This window comes from Elephantulus edwardii, unplaced genomic scaffold (genome assembly GCF_000299155.1).
Source record: "Elephantulus edwardii isolate Elephantulus edwardi_28Jun2011 unplaced genomic scaffold, EleEdw1.0 scaffold00085, whole genome shotgun sequence".
Taxonomy (NCBI): Eukaryota; Metazoa; Chordata; class Mammalia; order Macroscelidea; family Macroscelididae; genus Elephantulus; species Elephantulus edwardii.
This window is the reverse complement of record NW_006399835.1, coordinates 5091174-5114032: the sequence shown is the minus strand read 5'-3', so window position 1 is coordinate 5114032 and position 22859 is coordinate 5091174. Positions and strand designations below refer to the sequence as shown.

The window sequence follows — 22859 nt, the reverse complement described above, 5'->3', positions numbered from 1 at the left end:
CCACTGGAGAAGTTTTTGGATGTGCATAGGGATTTGAGTCTTAGAAGATCCCATTCATCTATATTATCTTCTCCTGGTTGTGTGGTTTCTAAAAAACTCCACTGGAAGATTCACTTACCAGCACATATTAAATAAAAAAAATATCCAGTATATATTCATTTGTCCACTATATGTCCTCCAAATGAGAACAGAACTTTCCTAAAGAAGAAAAATATTATCAGTCTTGCTGAGTGGTCAAATCCTAGGACCTAATGTAATTTTACCCATGGTATGTTTAGTAAGTATTTGATAGAGCAAAGTAGGAAGAAAAATTTAACACATGAACAAGGAAATAACTTCTCAAAAAGCAAATGATAACATTCCAAACAAGATATCCATGTTACTGCTTCTGTTGTTGCTATTGTTATGTGCCATCAAGTTGCCTGTGACTCATAGCGACCCTATGTACAATAGCACTGAAGTCTGCCCTGTCCTGAGTCACTGACTTTGATACATCTACCTTCACTGTCCTAGTTACTCTATCAATCCACCTTATCTGGGGTCTTCCTCTCCGGCGCTGTCCCTCCACTGTTCTATTCTGAGGATGGTGTTCTTCTCTAAGGATTGGTCCCTCTTGGCCACACGCCCAAAGTATGTGAGACAGAGCTTCAAAATCCCAGTCTCCAGGGAGAAACCTGGTTTCACCCTCTCCAAGACAGACCTATTTGTTTTCACGGTGGTCCATGGTGGTAGGTTTAAGAGTCTTCTCCAGGACCACACTCAAAGGCATCAATTCTTCTTCTATCCTCCTTAGTCATTATCCAGCTCTCTGATGCTTTGCAAGTCACAATGAAGACCATGAACTGGATCAGGCACACCTTAGTCTCTAGATTGAAATCACTGCTTCTCAGTACTCTGGAAAGGTCCCTGACAACAGATTTACCAAGTGCAATTAGCCTCTTGATTTCATTAACAATAGTGGGTGGGAAATTATCAAGAAATGAGTACAAATAGGCAAATACAAATTGAGATTCACCTGAATAAATGTAACTAGAGACCCAAGAGACCTTTACAAAGAAAACAATAGAACACTTATGAAAAAAAAGCAATAAAAGGCATAAATAAATGAGAAAATGTTTCTTATTTATGTACAGAAAGACTCAACACAGTGAAAATGACAATCCTACCAAAAGCAACTTACATGTTTAACGCAATCCCAATACAGATACCAAACTCACTTTCAAAGACACAGAAAGGGCAATCAGCAAGTTTATCTGGAGAGGGAAAAGATCCCGAATAAGGAAAGCACATCTGAAAAACCAAAAATAAAGTGGGAGACATAGCACTCCCAGATTGCAAATCCTATTATACTGCTGTAATAACCAAAAGAGAAGAATATTGCTATAATGAGAGGCACAGAGACCAATGGAACAGAATTGAGAACCCAGAAATTAACTCAGTCAACTGATTTTCGACAAGGAAACAAAACCTATCAAATGGGAAAACAACAACCTCCTCAACAAATGGTCTGGTAAAACTGAACTGCTAGCTGAAGAAAGCTGAAGCAAGAGCCACATCTCATACCATACATAAAAATCAACTCTAGGTGGATCAGAGACCGAGATGTAAGACCCCAAGCCATAAATATAATAAGAGATAAAATGGGATCAAGCTCAGAAGACCTAGCTTATGGTATAAAAAAGCAGACAAATATAGCCATAATTGTACAAACATAAGAGGATAAAATTGATGAATGGAAACTTCTAAAGATTAAATACCTGTTTGTGCATCAAAAACTTCTTCCAACAGGGTGAAAAGAAAACCTACTGTCAGAACAAACATTTAGCTATACCATCTCAGATAATGCTCTCATAACAAAATATACAGAATCCTAATGGGCCTCCACAAGAAAAAGACTGATAACCCAGTTACAAAATGGGCAAAAGATATGGAAAGACTATCCACAGAGGAAGACATTTGGATGACCAACAGACATATGATGAAATGCTAAAAATCACTGGAAATTAAGAGAGATGCAAATCAAAACCACAATGAGATACCATCTCACCCTAGTAGCAGTGGTAAAGGCTAAAAGGAAAAAAAGGCAATACATATTGGAGAGACGTGCAGAGATAGGAACTCACATACATTGTTGGTGGCAGTGTAAAATGGTAAAGCTACTCTGGAAGGCAGACTGGCGTCTCCTCAAAAAGCTGAACACAGAAATTCCATATGACACAGCTATTCCACTGCTAGGAATATACTTCAAGGAAATTAGAACTGAGGCACAAACAGAGCTTTGCACACCAATGTTCACAGCACGGTTATGCACAATCGTAAGAACATGGAAATAGCCCAAATGTCCAAACACAATCGAATGAATTAAGAAATTGTGGTACATTCACACAATGGAATATTACAAAGAACTCATGAGCAATAATTTTTAAAATTACTACATAACTTGTGAGAGACTGGAGAGCATTTTGCTGAGTGAACTAACTCAGTCTCATAAGGACAAATACTGTATTAGATCACTACTGTAAAAACAGAAGGAAACTAGTAAAACATGTATGGGAGGGATTCAAGGTGGGAAGAGGTGGGAGCAGAGGTGTGAGGATGGGGGGAAATGGCAGGGTTACATAATTTGGTGGCTGGAGAAAGGAAGCAAAGGAAATGAGAAAGATCTGCTGGGTATCTGGAAAGTCTAGTTATAGTGGGCATAATTAAGCGGTGATTAATTATAAAATACAATGAATGGAAATGACTGCATGAAACACAATGTGAATGTAGGACAGTGTAAAATACAGTATGAATTTTGTCTGCAAACCAAAATAAAGTACAAATGTTAAAAAAAAAGAATAGAAAATTTGGAGTGCAATAAAAAATTGATGTTGTTGTTGTTATGTGCCGTCGAGTCGTTTCCGACTCATAGCGACCCTATGCACAACAGCCCTAAATCCTGCTCTATCCTGCGCCAACCGCACTGCCTCTGACACACCCATCCCGATTACCCCAGTCACCGAATCAATCCATCTCATAGAGGGTCTTCCCCTCCTGCGTTGTCCCTCAACTCTCCCAAGCATGATGTCCCTCTCCAAGGACCCGTCCCTCCTGGCAACATGTCCAAAGTATGTCAGACGAAGCCCCAGAATCCTTGCCTCCAAGGAGTAGTTTGGTTTAATCCTCTCCAAGATAAATCTGTTTGTTTTCCTGGCAGTCCATAGTACATTCAGTACCCTTCTCCAGCACCACAGCTCAAAAGCATCCACTCTCCTTCTGTCCTCCCTAGTCACTGTCCAACTCTCTGATGCAAAACAAGCGATTGCAAATACCATGGCCTGTATCAGGCGCACCTTCGTCTCCAGAGAGACACTGTTGCTCCTGAGTACTTTAGAGAGGTCCCTAACATCTTCACAAATGTCCTACTCAAAGGAATAGCACCTCCTAGCAAAATGCACCAAGTATGTTAGGCAAAGCCTCATCATTCTTGCCTCCAAAGAGCACTTCAGCTGCACCCCTTCAAGATATATCTGTTTGTTCTATTGACTGTCCATGAAATGTTCAGTGCTCTTCTCCAACACCCCAGCTAAAGGACGTCAATTCTTTTTCTGTCATCCTTATTCATTGCCCAATTCTTACATGCACAGCAAGTAACTGGAAAGATCATGGCCCGAATCAGAGTCACGTTAGTCCTCAAACTGTCAACATTATTCCTCAATACTTTGGAGAGGCTCCTAAAAGTTGTCTTATAGCAAGTTATTTCAATCACAGTTATTTCAAATCTACTCAAACCATGAAACTATAAAAACATTTTGTCCATATCAATCTCTCCTCTGAGTGTCACAATTCTAAAGTGATTTGTAAATTGTCTATGTGTTGTCACAAGAATGAAAGAATTGTATAACAATCAAAAAAAGTCTCTAGTCATGATTGTGAATGCATTCTTAAGTTTTCACTCAGCTTGATTTTCTGTAGAAAACTTGAAATTACCTTCTTGAAACTCCTTCTACCTTCATAATTCATATGCTCTACATCTTCTCCTATCTCCCTGCATTGCTCTTTGCAGATTTCTCTTTCCTTCTCTGACATCTAATTATAAGTAGACTATACATATACCCTTAGAAATGTCTTTTTTTTTTTTTTGTACTTTTAAATTCAACTCTGCCTGGTACAATCCATTTACTTTCAAAACCTGGAATGGTGCTTCAATATACCTATCATCATCTATTTCTAGTTTCAATTTATCACTTTGACTAAATTGATCTTACTCCATTTTCTGACTTCAAAATGGATTTCATTGTGGCATGTCAAACTCAATAGAGTAAAAAACAAATTTATCATGCACTAATCCCCAAGTTTCCTCTTTCATTCCTCCCTCCCTTATCTCATTAATGGCATCACTGCCTTCAGAGTCAACCAAGCTGAAAACCTCAAGAGTCACTTTCACTTAACCTTCTTTTTCATCTTCTATTTCTATTTCAAGTCATAAAGATTCAAGTTCCAAACTTTCTCCCACACTTAATCTAATATTTGCCAAACATACTGCAATGGAGCATCATGGACAATCTACTGTCTGGGACCTCTCCAGAGTACTGAAAAGCAACAATGTCAGTCTAGACACTAAGGTGTGCCTAATTCAAGCCATGGTCTTCACAATTTCTTGCTATGCATCAGAGAGCTAGCGAAGACTAACGATGACAGAAGAAGAATTGATTCCTTTGAGTTGTGAAACTGGAGAAGAGTTTTAAACATACCATGGACTGCCAAGAAAACAAATCATTCTGTCTTAGAGAGGGTGAAACCAAGTTTCTCCTTTGGAAACTAGGATTTTGAAGCTCCATCTCACATACTTTGGGCACATGGCTAGGAGAAACTAGTCCTTGGAGAAGGACATCATGCTCAGAAGGGTGGAGAAGGAGACCCCGGATAGGATGGATTGATTGAGTAACTAGGACAGGGGGATCGGTGTTTGGGGATCAGTGAGACTGGCTCAGGACAGGGCAGGGTTCAGAGGTGCTGTGTATACGGTCGCTAATGTTCACAAGCAACTCAAGGACACCAAATGATGACGACAACAAAAACAACTGCAATGTGCTGCCTCTGAACATGCACAGGAGGGTCAGCTATATGTTGCTCCTGACAACTGCCAGTTCAGTTCTTTATCTCAGATATTATTTCTTGCAAACTTTTAAGTCTTCCTGGTCTTTTATTCTGTTTTCAGTTTCATGTCTTTCAACACATTTGTTATCAACTGAATTTCTGACTCTTCTAAAAATATTCTGTAAATTCAAACTCTACACTTAATGATTATACTACTATGTGGGATGATTTATCTGTATTAGGTCAATGAGGTGAGATTAATCATTTTGGTGTGGGTAGATGCCATAGAGTTTACTATCACTCACAGTAACCCTATAAACAAGAGATCTGAACACTGTCCTCTCCTGAACCCTTTTCTCATCCCTGACCTATGTTAGCCCACTGCTGCACATACTCTATCAATCCATCTTGCTGAGGTTCCTCTTCTTTGCTGACCCTCCACCTTTCTTTCCAAGCACGATGTCCTTTCCTAAGAGACAGCTTCTCGTAAAAACATGTCTTGAGTAAGTGTGATGAAGCTTCACCTTCTTTAGGTGCACTTCCTCTGTTTATTATTTTGACAGTCCATGGTATATTCAATATAATTTTGCAATACTACAATTTAAAGGCATTATTTCTCCTTTTTTATTGTTAGATGTCATCAAATTAGGTACAACTTACTACAGGTTCCCTTATGAACACAGATATGTACCCATGTCCTGTGCCAGCCCCATCATTTCTGACGTACTCAAACTCATTACACTAGTCACCATGTCAAACCACATGGCCGAGAGTCTTCCTCTCCTTCACCAACCCTCCATCTTTCCAAGCACGATGATCCTCACACAGAAATAGTCTCTCCTAATGACACGCCCCAAGTATGTCAGACAAATGTTTGTCATCCTTGCCTCCAGGCCACTTTAATCCATACATAGTGGTTGTTCTTTTGGCAGTTCATGGGATATTAAGTATTCTTATTCAACACTACAAGTCTTTGCTGTGCTTGTTATGTGCCACCAAGCTGACTATGACTCACAGCGACCCTATGAATTCTATAGCTCTGAACCCTGCTTTTGTTGTTGCTGTTGTTATGTGCAGTCAAGTCGCTTGGGACTCATAGTGACACTATATACAACAGCCCTAAACTCTGCTCTGTCCTGTGCCAATCTCACTGTCTCTGACACACCTATCCTGATTACCCTAGTCACCAAATCAATCCACCTCATAAAGGGCCTTCCCCTCCTGTGCCTGCCCTCCACCCTCCCAAGCATGATGTCCCACTCCAAGCACCAGTCTCTCCTTGCAACATGACCAAAGTAGGTGAGACAAAGCCTCAGAATCCTTGCCTCCAAGTAGCAGCCTGGATTAACTCTCTCCAGGATGAATCTGTTTGTTTTCTTAACAGTCGATGGTATATGCAATACTCTTCTCCAGCACCACAACTCGAAGGCATCAATTCTCCTTCTATCCTCCCTAGTCATTGCCCAACTCTCTGATGCATAACAAGTGATTGCAAAGACTATGGCCTGTATCAGACGCACCTTAGTCTTCAGAGAGACACCATTGCTCTTCAGTACTTTGGAGAGGTCCCTAACAGCAGACTTTCCCATGGCAATAGGTCTTTTGATTTCCTAGCTGCTGGTGCCAAGAGTGTTGACTGTGGAGCCAAGCAACCTAAAGCTGTGAACAATCTCAATCTCTTCACCATCCATCCTGATGCTGCCAATTGGACCAATGGTGAGAATCTTTTGTCTTCTTGATATTAAGCCTCAGTCGATATTGAAGGCTGTAGTCCCTGGTCCTCTGCAGCAAGCACTTCAGGTCCTCCTCAGTTTCAGTAAGCAGGGTTGTGTTATCTGCATAATGCAGATTGTTGACAGATCTTCCACCAATCCTGACACCGCATTTCTCCTAACAGAGCCCAGCCTCTTGGATAATCTGCTCTGCATACAGGTTGAAAAGGTATGGAGACAGGACACATCCTTGGTGTATGCCCTTCCCAATTTTGAACCATGCAGTGTTTCCTTGCTCTGTTCTGAGGACTGCCTCCTAGTCCAAGTATAGGTTTCTCATTAGCACCATCAAGTATTCTGGGATTCTCATTCTTGTCAGAGTCAGCCACAGTTTGTTATGATCCACACAGTTAAAAGCATTTCCATAATCAATTAAACACAGAAAGCATTCTTCTGGTATTCCCTGCTTTCAGCTAAGATCCATCTAACATCAGCTACAATATCCCTAGTACCACGACCCCTTCTGGACATCTAGCAGTTCTCTGCTGGTATGCTGTTCCACTCGTTTTGGGATAATCTTCAGCAGAATCTTGCCTGCATGGGAAATCAATGATATTGTTCTATTATTTCCACACTCTATTGGGTCACCCTTCTTTGGAATGCGAACAAATATAGATCTCTTCCAGTCAGCTGGATCTCTTCCAGTCTAGATTTCTTGGCACAACTTGGTGAGCATGTCTAGGGTAGAATCTGTTAGCTGAAATATGTCAACTGGTATACCATCTATTCCTGGGGCTAGAACCCTGCTCTAGCTTGAGCTAATCTCACTGTCTCTGACACATTTGTCCCCATTGTTATAGTCACTGTGCCAATCCATTTCCTTTAGGATTAGCCTAACTTTCATATGCACAAGAAGCAACTGAAAACACCCTGGTTTGGATCAAGCACACCTTAAGTCTTTACTGATACTTTGGCTCTGTAGCACTTTAAAGATGGCCTTGCGAGCTGATTTCCCCAATCCTGTCAAACAGATTGCTACAGGAAAACTTTCTCCCATGTGAGCAACAGTCAAGAATTAACAGGTACATTTGATGCCAAGAACCTCTTTAAAGAGCTATTTGTAAGACTGTCCTTTTAAAGATTATACTATGCTTGACACAAGCCATAATACTTTTACTCTTTTTAAGAAGAAAAATATTTTTTTTTGTTTGATATCTTTTTTCCATGATACTTTCAGCTGCATCATACGCATGGGAAATTGAGCAATGAGTAAGGAAAACTGAAGAACTGATGTTTTTTAATTATGGTGTTGGTGAAGAATACTGACTGTACCATGAACTGCCAAAAGTACAAACAAATCTATACTGGAAGAGGTACAGCCAGAGAACTCCTTAGAAAGATAATGAGATTTTGTCTTGCATACTTTGGGCATGTTATCAGGAAGTACCATTCCCTGGAGAAGAACAATATACTTGGAAAATTAGAGGATCTCTAAAGAAAAGGAAGCTGCTAAATAAGATGGACTGATACAGTGAGTGTAACAATGGGCAAAGGTTGTGAGGAAGACCAGGATCAGGCAGTTTCATGTGGTTGCACATATATAAAAAGAGCAAGGGCAGCATGAGGACAGCTATATCTAACCTATACTAGCTCTACAAGGAGGAACTATCCATCAACAACATCCACAGCACAAAATCAATTCTCATAACGTCAGATATGTCCCCCACTGTACTTTGCCTATTTCTACCAACACTTATCTTACTGCTCTAATAGATCTGAAATCTGCTGCAGTGACCATACAGACTTTATAGAACTATATTCACACTTATGAGGTTTATTAGAGAAATTAACAGACTATAATTGAAGTTTTAGAAGGATACAATTCCTCATTCTAGACAGCTTCTCAAGCGTAGTCACAGGCCCTTTGACTTTCAGCTTCCCGGCTTAGGTCAGTGTCACACTACCCTCTCAGTAAAGGGCTCGGTCAAGGGCTCAGGCTCAGGCTGTGGCTTGGGGGGCAGCAATCTCAAGTCAGCCCTGCCTCAGGTTGGTCTCTGGTACTCTATTGAGTCTGCTGTGGCTCTTGTGTAAATCTTGGTCTGGCTGATGGAGGAATCGCTGACCCCAAACATGGCAATTTGCTTCCTCTTGCTTGCTGGTGTTGAGACTCCCAATTTCTGCTGCTGAGTCCACTCAATTTAATGGCAAGACTAGCCCATTCCCTGTCCATGAGACAGAAACAAGGACAGTGGCCTAGAGAAGCCATTTTAAACCCACAACATCACATTTTAGTGGTTATGATTCTGAGCCAGTTCAAATAGTACCCAAAAAGGGTAAAAGTGGAGACCAGCTTAAAGATACAGAATTAGTGACATCAAGAGCAATTCTGATGAAGATTCAGGAGGAAGTAAGAAGAGTTATAGAGAAAGTCTGCATCATTTTAGAGAATACGTATGCGTAATAATGGACTTTTGATAGAAAGCCAAAAAAAAAAAAAAAGGGAGGGGGGCTCCAGTGGCTTCTTGTTAAGTGCCATCGAGTCAGAGACAACTCTTAATGACTCAATGAACAAAAGACCTGAACACTCATACAACTGTCATCATTTCTCTAAATTCATAGAGTTTCACTCCTGCTTCCAAGTTTGTTTTAATCGGGGAGCTCCACCAAACACTGTCCGCCATGGGTAACCATTCTTGCATTTGACACATCAGTGTCACAGTGTTCAGCTTCATAGCAACCATGGGTTACCTCAATGTACAGCAAGTGGACAGACCACGGCTATATGACCTAGAAGAATGTTTGACCAAAACCAGTTAAAATCAGGCCTGAGGGCTACAGATTAAAATCACCCACCTTTGTCTTGGTAGCATCACTTTCTATCCAGTAGGCCAACAGAACTCTCTCTATGACTCACAGCAATTCTATGAACAACAGATCTAGCCCTTGCCCTATCCTATGCCATTCCCACAATCCGAGACATGCTTGAGCCATTGTTATAGTCACTGTATCAATCCACTGTATGGTAAGGAACTGAGCTGTCAATCCAAAAGCAAGTAGTTCAAATCCACCAGCTGTTCCACAGAAGAAATATGGGAAATCTAATCCTATGTGATTTACTTCCACTGATGTGTCAGCAATGAGTTGGTTCTCACTTCATAGTATTCAATAACAACAAGTTGCTAGAAATGGGGATGTGCTTCTGGTGAGGCTTAAAAACAAAACACTAACATCATGTGATTGAACAATGGAAGAAAGGTGACTTTTTATTCAGTGACAAAGAATTTGCCTGAATTATGCTCACTTGTTAGGTAGAAGGTAGAACCTGCAAGTTAATTAATTTGGTATCTGGCTAAGGAGAGATCTAAGCAAAAACTTAAAGTGGCTTATTTTTATCACTACAGGAAATAGTAAGAAAAAGGATGGACTTAAAAATGAAATGTGCAAAATGAAAACCAAGCGTTAAGTGTTTAGAGAATTCTATTGTGCACGCGAAGGACTAGAATATAGTAGAATGCTTTCCACGGTTTTGCCATATAATCTTTTCCTAAAGTGAGTAAGCTGTGATTGAGAAATCTAAGAAACTTCATCAACAGAGAATTTCTAAGAGTTCAGAAAGGATACAATAAGAAGTAACCCTGCCTACTTCTTGGAAATCTATGGCTGAAAACACACCAAGGAAGCTACATCTTTTGCCTTTAAAAAAAAGAAGAAGAAAGAAAGAAATGAGCCATGCCTAGACCAAAAGAACTATTCACCTATTCAAAAGAACAAAGATAGAAGAACAGCTGACTCAATCTAAAAGGGTGAAGCCAAAGCTCCTGGAGTGTCCGAGTGTAGAGTCAAAGACTCCTAGGGTTCAAGAGAGTCAAATCTACCAGTTCTGGATTATGGGGCTAACACTGAGTTTGGTCAAAAGGATAAGAAACAATGCTCTAAACTGAAGAGGTAGGGTAGCCATCTCAAAAGGGTAGAAGAATATGGCATATCACAACCAACATAGTGCTGTCACCATTCAGAAAAATAAGAGAAAGGGACCACTCAAAGCAGATTTCCTGTGTTAGTGAGTTTAGAAAGTTATTAAAGTGAAATTCACACCTGAGGTGCTTCCATCTAGATTCCAGAGATCTTTGGTAACATGCAGGGGCTGGAGGGTAGTCAATGAATGCATAGATGATCTCAAAATATAGAGGAATATGTTTAACCCTTACAAATTAGTGTAAATAGTTCTCGGTTTTTTACTTGCTTGGCGTCTCTTTTGTTTTTCCCCCTCTAATTTCGCCTGTTTGTGATGAATATATTTACTCAGTGTCTGTTTCACCTTTGTATTTTGGAAGCAGACAATTCATATTCTAAATTTCACAAGTTCATAAATTAGCATGAATTTTGTCCCAGGACTGAATAAATATTTCACCAATATGATTTAGATGATTCAATCTCATCAGTATGAGATTTAGATGGTTCAGAAAATAGTATTCTGAACTTGGAGTAGACTGAAAATTTTTTGGATAATGTTTTGAGTGAATGTGTTTTACATGTTAGAAGAACATGGAATTTTCTGGGGGAGAGGTAAGTCAATGGGCAAAGGTGGGATGTTATAGATTGAACTATTCTACTTTAAACCAAGGGTGCTGATTGAATCAACAATGAACACCACTGGTACCAGCAATCAGGAGTTCTGGAGATATATTACATTGACTTCGTCTCCTGACAGAGATCTCCTCAAAATACTGAAAAGCAATAAAGTGCACTGATATAAATCATGGTATTTTTAATCTCTTGTTAAGCATCTGAGAGCTGGAGAATGAATAAGGATGACAGAAGAACGATGCACCTGAGTTGTGATTCTGGAAGAGTACTCAATGCCTCACGTACTGCTAAAAGAAAAAAATAAAAAACAAATACATATTGAAAAAAGTGCAGCCCAAGTACTCCTAGGAGGCAAAGATGGAGAAGCTCATCTCTCATCTTTGGAGCACAATGCTAGGAGAAGCTATTCCTTGAAAGGAGACATTCGAAAGTTGGAGAGTCAGCAAAAGAGAGGAAGGTTCTCAATGAGATAGATAGACAGTGAATTCAACCATGGGTTCAAGTGTATCAGAGATGAGGGAGGAACAGGATAGGACATGGTTCAAGTACATTGTTTATAGAATTGTACTTGCCTTAAAAGCACCTAATGAGCAATGACAACAACAACAACTCAAAACTACGTGTTGCAAGTCTTGATGTCTATGCCTGTGGCTGTAACTGCATTTGGGAATGAGAATTCTTTGGTACAGTAATGAAATGGGATTTACATAGGGTGTACTCTACATCTTTAAGATAGAGAAGAGATTAAAAGCAAACTAACAAGTAGAACTAAGGGAAACAGAGATGCCTAGTCACATGAATATTACCAAGGAGCAAAACCTCAAAAATACAACCTAGAGCCTGAATTTAGGCTATGACAAAATCAATTTCTAACTATGACAAAAATCAGTTTCTCTTTGTTGAAGTCACTCACCTATGCTATTTCTCTTAGAGCCACCAGAACTCCCTACGGTAGCACCAGATAACTAAAATATCATTCTTCCAAATTGAGAGTGATCTACAAAGATATTCTTGAGTTTCTCCTTATTCAAAACCCTTCAACAGCTCTTTTCTACAAGATAAGCAGTCCATTCTTGATAGGTAATGTAAAGCTTCTATCACTGTCATAGATTAAATGCTGTCCCCAAAAAATGCGTTTACTTAGCTGGGCGTAATGATGCGATCCCCATGATCTGATAGACCAAATGGTTGTAAAAGGATTACAGGAGGTGTAATTTCCTTAACCCTTTCACAGCCCTGTCAGATGTAAAAGGGGTTTCTTTCTTTTTTTTTTTTTTTTTTTGGTAAAAGGGGTTTCCTTAGCATGTGACCCAAAACACCTTTTATATTAAGAAATAAAAGGAAAGAGAAGCCGAGAGAGCAAGGATCAATATTGGCAAGAAATAAGAACTTACAGCAAAATGCATTGGTTGGGTCTAAATACCTGAGTTAGGAACCTACTTTACACAGGAAAGCCAAGACATGTGAAGACCTCCAAAGAACACGAGGCTCACAGCTTCTGAAGAGAGACCGGGATCTTCCACCATAGCTAACAGAGAAAGCAAGCCATCTGCACCCAAGTTCAGACTTCTAGCCTCCTAAACTAAGAGAATAAATTGATTTGTTAAAACCATCCATTTGTAATACTTGTTTACAGCAGCAATAAAGAAGAAAGTAATTTTCTCCAACTCACCTTACTGCAAAAATCTTCTTTACTAAATCATTCTTTGGCCAGATGTACCCTACACCAACTCACTAGAATATCCTCTAAAGGACAGCTAGCTGCTTAACAACTTTCTGTTTCATTCTATAGCAAATTTTCACCCTCTGTCAATGATATTCATTCTCCTCATTCCACTTTATGTCATATTATTTATATCATAGAATAGCATTCTTGGTCTACTGTAGAACATGGTTACTTACAAATGTCTGTTTGCCCAGAGTTATAATTTGATAAATGAATAATAAAATCAACAAAGTATTTAAAGCAACTTTGAAAACAAAAAAAAAAAAAGTCAATTCAAACTCTGCACTGTAAAAAGCCTTGTAAAATGAAGGCTTTCACTGTATGTATGTCGCAAGGATAAAGCAAGTTATCTCTGAAGAAAATTCCTTTACAACTTTTGCTTATCAGAAACTCTTCCTAGTAGTTACAAGTGACAAACTTTAGTATTGCTCCAAGTCTTTGAGCACGAAGGAAAATCTAACTGAGCACTAACCAAAACTGTTAGGTGTTCTTTAGTCACCTACAACTCATAGCAACTCTATGAACTACAGATGGAAACCTCGTTCTTTCCTACATCACCCTTGCTGCAGTCATTGTATCAACCCATCTGATGGAGGGTCTTTCACTAGCCCACTGCTTTTCTCATCATGATGTCTTTTTTACCAAGAACTAGCCATTGCTGACAACATATGCCAAGTATATAGACGGGATTTTCGCCGTTCTTGCCTCTAAGCAGCACCTGCTGAACTTCCTCCAAGCTAGATTTGTTTGTTCTTCTGGCAGTCCAGGGGATATTCCGAGACTATTCCAAGGCACTGATTCTTAGGTCTCTCTTAATTACTGTCCAACTTTCACATCTGTGTGAAGCAATGGAAAATACCATGGCTTTGAACAGGTGCGTTATGGTCCTTAAATTTACATTCTTGTTCTTTAGCAAAATTATCTGACACTTAAGGTGCTATGTGTAGGGTGCTCAGGTGGTTTAGTTTAGAGTCCATTATTCTGCTAAAATTGACTGGTTAATGAGGAAGAGAGGATATTTATGGAGAGACATCAATCCACATGCAACGTCTATCGGAGGTATGAAGAATTCAACTTAGAAATAATATTTCCTTTTACGCTTTTAATATCAATATCTACACCAATGTTCTCCGACTGACAAACTTTAGAATACAGTTGGTCACATTGATGCTACAGATATAGAGAATAAATTATATTCTACACTGGGTAAATACACTGAAGGTAGAAGGCAGGAAAGCTATCTGGCATACTCACGTTTCAATGCTCATTATAATTGCATTTTAGGGCTTAAGTGCAATTTCAAATAAATGACAAGGACAACAAGATCATCTGTAGGCTGCAGCTTGACTTGCTCCTCTCTGTAGCATCAATTATTTTTTTTCTTCATTTCCGCAACATCCATGTCTGCTCAGAACATTTAGCATCTATTAGACGGAAAAGTATTTCTTCTCTTTTCCATCACCTGGCTAAAACTCTTATAAAAACCACGCACAGGCACCTCACATAAATAAATTATCATTCCTACTATAATGATTAGCAATCACTTCCTTATTTTCACTTCAGCAATTCCAACAAGAGCATAATAATATTGTTCCTAAAAGGCAATGGCCAGCAGAATCCAGACAGACAACTGTCTGAACAGTTGCCAGAAAAACAAGGCTTCTTAAATAGCAGGTGGATGTGTTGTGCTGTGCTCTGCTCTGCTTTCACTGTGCTTTGTATAAGTCTCTATTACAGCCCTTTCCATACTACATGGCAATTATACTTGGCTCTGATGTCATTCTCTGAACTTCTTGGTGGGTCAAGGGTGGGTTTATGTCTGGTTTACACTTGTATCTCCCATAATAATTACTTAGGAGGAACACAGTAGGTCCTCAATGCATGCTTATTAAGCGCTAACTAGTAAATCTTATCTCTCAAGTTGCTTTAGAACAAACCACATTTATGGTGCATTTGAACCTAGATGTGTATTTATGACTGGTAGTTCTACCATTGTATCATATAATGAATCTCTAATGGGAATAACTTTTGGGCACACTTACAATGACACACACATGTTAAAAATACATGTAAATGGAATGATTTGGGTTATCCTATTAAGGATGTGCAATCTCCTCCCATGCAATTACTGCCTCTGAAAACCCATCAGAGGGTCAGCTATAGGTTGGTTCTGACTCTAAAATAGACAACGACAATACATGAAATATACTACTAATAGTTACAAAACACTTAATATACTACAAGGAACATAACTGGAAAAATTAATCTCTCCCTCCTACTGTCAATGACTTTACAACAACTACTACAATGAGCAGCAGTCAAGAAACCAAAAGACATGTTCCACAGGGTAAATCTGCTGCCAAGAACCTCTTTAAGGTGCTAAAGAGTAATGATGCCAGTCTAAAAACTAAGGTGTACCTGATCCAAGCCATAATATTTTCAGTCAAGTCCTATTCATTTGAAATTTGGACAATGAAAAGGATAACAAAAGAAGAATTGATGCCTTTGATTATGTACTAAAGAAGAGTACTGCACAACCCAAGGGCTGAAAAGAAAAAAAAAATAAACAAATCTGTCTTACAGGAATTGTAACCAGAGTGCTCCTTAGAAAGAAAAACTGAAACTCTATCTCATAATATTGGGCATGTTGTGAGGAGGGGCAAGTTCTTGGAAAACAACATCATGCTTGGAAATTTAGTGGGTCAGCAAAAACAGAAGGAGACCCTCTGACATAGTAACTATAATAATGGGCTTGACCAAGATGGAGATTGTGAGGATGGTGCAGGATAAGTCAAGATTCAGATGTGCAGTTCATAGGCTCACTAAGAATTGAAGTGGACTTGACAGTACCTAACAACTACAACAACCATCTGTGAGTTAGTATAGAAAGTCTGCCTTCTGAAAATTTAACAGCTGTAACTGGAACCTCAGTTGACCTTTTAAGATTTAGAGTCCAAGGAAGGTTGAAATGAAGCATTTCCTACGTAATTTTTTAAAAGCATTTAATCATCTGCTGTAAAGTAAGTAATTTTAATTTTAAGTAGCTAGGACAACTCAATTTGGAGTTTAATGACATTCATCTTATTTTCCCAGCCCTGAGCAGATACTATGTATGTAAAGACTAAAGGCTAACTATACACTAAACACTCCCTTTTATATCACTACCAAACTGAACTTGAAACATTGTTTTCTACTAATCACAAGCTAAATTCATACTATAGTAGCATACTACAACAATTAGGCAATCTGTCAAGGGAGTAACTTCTGGACTAATAATAAAGTTCCTGATATAATTATCAGGACTATGTTGATATTATGAACCACTTCCTTCAGCACTGGCAAATAGGAAAAGATAAACATGTGGGGGACATTTCTGCATTACACAATAAAATAAAATATACTTCCAATTAGAAATAGTAGTCTTTCAATACTATGTGAGACAGCAGAAAAAAGCATTCAAAACTCTTTCACAGTAATTTACGGGATTTCCTTCCACAGACTATGGATATGTTCACAAATGAACTCAACAATTTTTACCTCAGACAAAAAGAGCCATAGCTATGCACCTTTAACTTTATTACACTCACATTCCACAAAATGGAGAGTTTAGATAATAGAATAATAAATTATCTTGGAAGTTCAGGTTCCCAAATGGACAGACCCAAATTCACAAAAGATCTTAACAAAATAAATAATGACAGATGGTTAACTATTAAGTAACCATCCATTTTGTTACAACTCATGATCAAATAATTAACTGGACAAATTTTATGTTAATAATCAGTTATAGACCAAAATTACATACAACATCCATTCTGAGTGTTTCAAAAGTGTTAACTTCATAGTTGCTGTATCTCATTCCTCTATATACCAATCTTTTTCATCTCATGTTCTAACCAATATTCACAATACAAATACTGACCACATTAAGGAAAAAGATGAGGAAAGAATGTGTCTCTTTCTAGAATTTAATCCATTTGATGCTCATGAACATAAGAGATGAGTACATAAAAACCTTTAACGCCTTCTCTTACTTACAAGACTTAAGCAAAAGAGGTGACCTTCAACTGGATACTCTTTAGAAAACCAAGACTTAGTACTTTGGCAGCCTAATATAGTCACTTTTGTCAAACCACATACTTCTCATTCTTAAGTATCCAAAAACCTGACTAAAATCAAAACCTGACCCCAAGTAAAAAGTTGCAATGTTCTGACACCATGACATCACTCTGTCTAGAGTACTTTAATATAACAATTTTAATAAATTGGCAGAAGCTTAAATAGGTCACACTGAAGCCCGAAACTAAGGATAGTTCTCTGGCAAATATTCTGGCTCTGCATTCATAGCCACAGGCCATAAGATGATAGGCTCACCATTCATCCAGCCATCTGCACTTTCTATACCAATGATATGGTAATAAAGTAAATCTGGTCACTTTGCTTCTGTATTGCCAATCCTACTGACAATATTCCCACACAGTTTACAAGCCAAAGAAAAGGTGAATGAGAGCACAAGATTTCATGGGGGATTTGGTACATTCTTATAAAGGAATTAGGGGTGGGGGATGGAGAAAATCAATCAGCAACTCTATTTCTATAGTTAAAAAGATATGAAAAGGCTCAACTAAATTTATAATTAGCCCTAGAAATCTACATAGTAAAGTCAAGAAGTACTATGAATACTTATCAATATGTAAGGGATCGTGTCACTTCTTCGAAAGCAAGGGCTTTAGACAAAATAGCAAACCACATCTTAATTATCTTTATTGCATAAACCTACCTAGTAAGACAGGAGACACTGATAGCTACAGTTTCCTGAGTAGATTCCTGAAGGCTTTTTAACCACAGTTCTCCAGACACTGGCACATCATTTTTTTTTTCTTGTGAAATTTTAGTTGATCTGAAAACAATATGCAGAAACCACAGAAGTTTCTGATATTCTCCATCCTACCACCCACAACAAAAATTTTCCTTTCTCAATAAACAATGTGCAATCACAAAGGTTTCCTGTTTCAAAATGGAATACTAGAGGAAAGAAGTTGCAACTTTACCATTAACAACAACAAAAAGTTTCTTAATGAATTCTCAAAGATTAAAATGGAAACTCTTTCTCTCTAATGCTGTTTCATCACTGAAGGGCTAATCTGACTTTTCCCCCCAAGTAAATATTCTCAGCAACACACATGTGTTTGTCACCAGCATCTCATCAGAAGCTTTTAAAAAATTACTTGCTTGTACTCTGGTTTTCTAAACAACTTGATGTAAGACAGAGCAAACAATTCTAAACCAATGTAAGGCCAGCCATCAAAAAAATGCAGCCAATAGTAAAAGTTTTGCATATCTGAGTCATATAGAGGAACTCTGAACTTTAATAGTAGGACAAGAGGTTAAAAAACAAAACAAACAAACAAAAAAAAAAAAAACCTCCCACACACAATAAAAAAAAAAAAAACCCAATCTTTGCTTTAAATGTAACTTTTCTAAACACACTTGCTATAAGGAATACTGCAAATCCAAAGACTCTTGTCATACTGCTTGTTTGAAAACCATACTCAGGGTAAACAGAGCAATGTACTGTTGGACAGAACTCACCACTTTGTCCATGAGTTTCCAAGTTTTCTCCACAGTCCTACGATCTGCTGCTGCTTGTTTAGGGGGTCCAACTGCATCCTGAATAGCATCAATAATACCCAAAATTCGCCCTTTTCTGGGGTTTCCTCCTCGACCACCAGGGTTTCTGCCATTCATAGAATTTGCCATCTGGAATCAGTCCTTTGGAGAATTGAAAGAAAAGAGGAAAAAAGTTAGTCATGAAAACATTTACCGAACAGAAAACTGAATAGGCTTACTCATACCCATTACATCCTCCATCAATGGGAACAAATCTCAGGGTTCCAGAACCAACTTTTCAAGGAAAGTGTGAATTTATACCCTCAATCTAACACACAGTAGTCTTAGAGTAAACGTTCCTAAAGTGGCTGTGAGAATACTAACAATAGAAGATGTATCTTTCTCACGTTCGAAGTAGCAAAAACTTAATGATACACAACTTGTAACAAAAAAGCAAGTGTTCTAAACTCTGCCTTAAACACAATTCAAAATCTCTGGGCAACAGAAACCCATAGTTAGTATCTTGGGAGCCTGTTAAGAAATCTCACTTCACATTGTTAGTTTTCGCCAACTTACATAACATAAAATGTAAAGGTTTAGTCTACAGAAGAGTAAGCGGCACTGTTGTCAACAAAGGCAGGCGTAGGAGTTGGATATTCTCCGCTAAAATCGCCAAGTGCAGGGACATACATACACTTCAAACTACAGCCAGCGGCGAGTGAGTATCCTCAAGTTCAGAATCAAATAAACAAACGAATTCCCATTTTCAGAGAGTGAGAAACTGACAAGAGAGCGCGCACAAGAGTTCAGTTCTTTCTTCCCAGTCTCTCTTACTCAAGGGGGTGATGAGAAAAAGGTCCAAGAGCTTTGTTTCAGGACACGGGTGCCCCCTCCCTGCTTTAAGGCCCTCTCCTGCCACCCCAGAGGGGAAGACGGTGGACAGAGGAGGACAAAGTGCCCCTCGCGCCTCCAGCCCCTTCCACGCTCTGCACTGGGCGCCCGAGCGCACCTCGGAGCCGCCTGCAATCCAGCGGCGCGGCGGCTCGCCTCTCCCCCTCCCCCGGCCCTGCCCGGGTTCCGGGTATTAAATACCCCGCTTCAGACAGTGCTCGCGGGGCCGCGACAGCAGCTGGGAGCCGGGGCTGTCCCCTCTTCTTCCGTGGTCCGCGCCTGGCTGCCCCCGGCGCCCCCGAGCCGGAAAGCAACGGCGAGCCTCCCCGGCGCCCCCTCTGCCCTCCTTGCCTCTCGCGCCGTCTGTGTCCAGGGACACGCGTGTGCGCGGTCGGAATCCACACGCACACAAGCCCAGGGCGCGTGGGCAAAGCCCGAGCGGGCAGTGTAGACTCGCCGTAGTATCACAGTTCCCAGGAAGGAGCAACTCAAGAAGGCACAGGCCAACCGAGACGTGGAGAAGCAACAATTACCGTCAAGACAAATCCACACCCGCTCTCCCCTCCCGCCAGACTCTCCCGGAGGCCACGGGACGCCGCAGCAGCTGGAGGAGGAGACCATTCGCTGGACACCCCACCCCGTAACATACACACAGAGAGCCAGGCGTGGGGCGGAGCCACGGAGGCCGGGCCAGGCTAGGGCTGACCAATCCCAGGCGCCTGCACAGTGACCGACAGCGAGATGTGCCAATGGGCGTAAAGCGTCCGTCCTCCCTGCACTACCGCCCCCTCCACGTCTTCCATAGTACACAATGGCCCCAAAGGAAAGACCTCTTGCTCCATGTCCCAAATGGAAAGCGACTCAAAGGGGAATGAAAGGGTTAGGACTCGCGTGGAATGAAAGCAGAAAAGGAAAAGTACATGGAAAAAGGGATGCAAGACACTAGGGAGTTGACCAATAACCAGTGGGCAGGTGGGCGTGAACGTAGACAGGGGGAGCTAAAACTGACTAGGGTAAAAGGCGGGACTTCCTTCCTCTCTCACCTTCCCAGTCTTTTGTCTCATAGCAACAGAGTAGTGGCAGGGAGGGTGTTGCTTCTCCACTCTGGGCGGATCCAGACGGAAGAAATTTGTCTCCCTAGGGCTGCCAAAGTCTTCTATCCAGGACAGCAGCCAAATGTGTCTAAGACAACGATTTTTGTTGACTATCAAGGCTTACCCTTGTAAGCCTCTAAAATGTATAGTCTACACTTAGTCTAGAGGTAATAGCCAAATCTCCACCAAAACTTCCTAAATTACTGAGTGGTGTTTCTCTTTTAGTTCCTAGATGGATTGCAGCTCAAACATTAGGCTGATGAAAAAACAAATAGAGTGACAATGCTGGCCAAATAGCTTCTGTTAATTAATCCTGGGGATTGAAGCTGATGGTGGGAAAATCTAATTCCAAGCAATCTCTAGAATATTCACGACATCTTCTCACTTAATGCCAAGTTTCTGCATAAATTGAGAAGGTGGGAACCAGCATTTGTGTTTTATCTGTGTCAAATTTGCTCTGTAAAGATGTTTTTCTGTTTTAAAAGCAACCTTGTATCTGCCATTGAGTCTCAGATCTTTCCTGACTCTGTGTTTCAGTCCTTAGAAGACTCACATCTGGCTGGTCTTAAAAGGAAATAATAGCTACAGTCCTGGGACTCTTCTTTCAACAAGATCATAAATAAAGCAGATGCCTTTCTTGTCTTTCTGTGTTACTGCAACTCTACCAAACATGCTACTAAGTCCCCACTAGATTTTATGCTTTGGAGCTTTCTTCACATCAGGATAGATTATGTTTCAACATTTGAGACTTGAACTTCAAATATTGCGGTATTTTGTTTGGCTTTGTATCATTAATCTCTTTTCTCTAATCAGATAAACCTGATAAAATGTTTACCTCAATTGTTCTTACCACTTTCTAACTAAACTAGTATTTTAATACTGTAATTATCTCGTTGAAGGGTCCTAGCTTATAAAAACAATTTTACTCACGTTTTCATTGCTATGGAGTCAGAACTGACTCATAACTGACTCTCTAGCAAGTTTTTAGAGGCTATAAATCACAAGGGAGGGAATTGTTCATCTTTCTTCCTCTAAGCAGCTGGTAGATTACAACAACCTGCCTTCAAATTGGCAGCTCAACTCCTTATCCTGCAGACCACCAGAGATCCAAAAATTTTCGTTATTTAGATGGCTGATTTTTCTTTTATGTAAAATAGAAAATTTACTTGCCATTTGTTAGAAGATAAAATACAATTAAGGAAGGGAGCTCAGGTGGTCTAGTGGCCACACTAGAAGCCGCACTGCAATCCCAAAGAGCTTGGTTCGAAACCACCAGTTTGCTCACCTTGGAAAAGGAGGAGCAATCTTCTGTGCCTGTTTGATCTGATTCTGCAGTACATAACAACAGCAAGGTATTCTGTTTGTGGGGGAGAAATCGTTACACTAAAAACTACAGAGTACTTCCTTGTTTTCACTTTGTGTTTACCTGGAAAAGTGTTCACTTTTTTCAATATGTCCTCCACCCATCCATATCTCCTTTACTAATAGCACTAACACTTGTATTTACTAAAGAGAGACAGAAAAAGAGAAAATGTACTGGTTCACCTTTAAATTAAAAATATTTAATAGACATTTGGTTTTTAAAAGTGCACAGAAAACCCAATGGCTTAAGGTAACATTAAATATTTGACCTATACTCAATATCTGAATAAAAGAAGGTAATTAAAATACTTGTTACAGAATATATCATTTCTTACATATTACATTATGCAACTTACATGATGTCAGTGAGGCAATTGCCTATGGTATCGAGCATGTCTTTTTAATATAAATAAGTTTAGCAATATATAGTTATTTTATACATTTATGTGTGTGTGTATACACACATACACACATATATACTACACATATGAGTTCTTCTGGAATTCTGTATGATACTCAACATTCTTTGATGACACCATAATTCAAAAGCACCAGTCTTGTTCAGTATTCCTTATTTATTTTCTAGTTTTCACATTTTCATGAAGCTAGTGAAAATAACATGATTTGGGTCAAGCACACCTTGTTGTTGTTGTTGTTGTTGTTGTTGTTATGTACTGTCGAGTCACCTGCGACTCATAGCGACCCTATGTACAATAGCCCTAAACTCCGCTCTGTCCTGTGCCAATCGCACTGTCTCTGAGACTCCCATCCCAATTATCCCAGTCACTGAATCAATCC

At 39.6% G+C, this 22859-nt stretch overlaps 1 protein-coding gene across 1 annotated transcript in view; it reads right to left on the bottom strand.

Annotated features, from left to right (window-relative positions):
• Positions 1–18864, bottom strand: part of CBLB (Cbl proto-oncogene B, E3 ubiquitin protein ligase) — a 326116-nt gene extending 307252 nt beyond the window's left edge. The window contains exon 1 of the mRNA XM_006890001.1: positions 18697–18864. Coding sequence (XP_006890063.1) covers positions 18697–18864 — 168 coding nt within the window. The remainder of the gene's footprint in view (positions 1–18696) is intronic.
• Positions 18865–22859: the final 3995 nt, after the last annotated feature.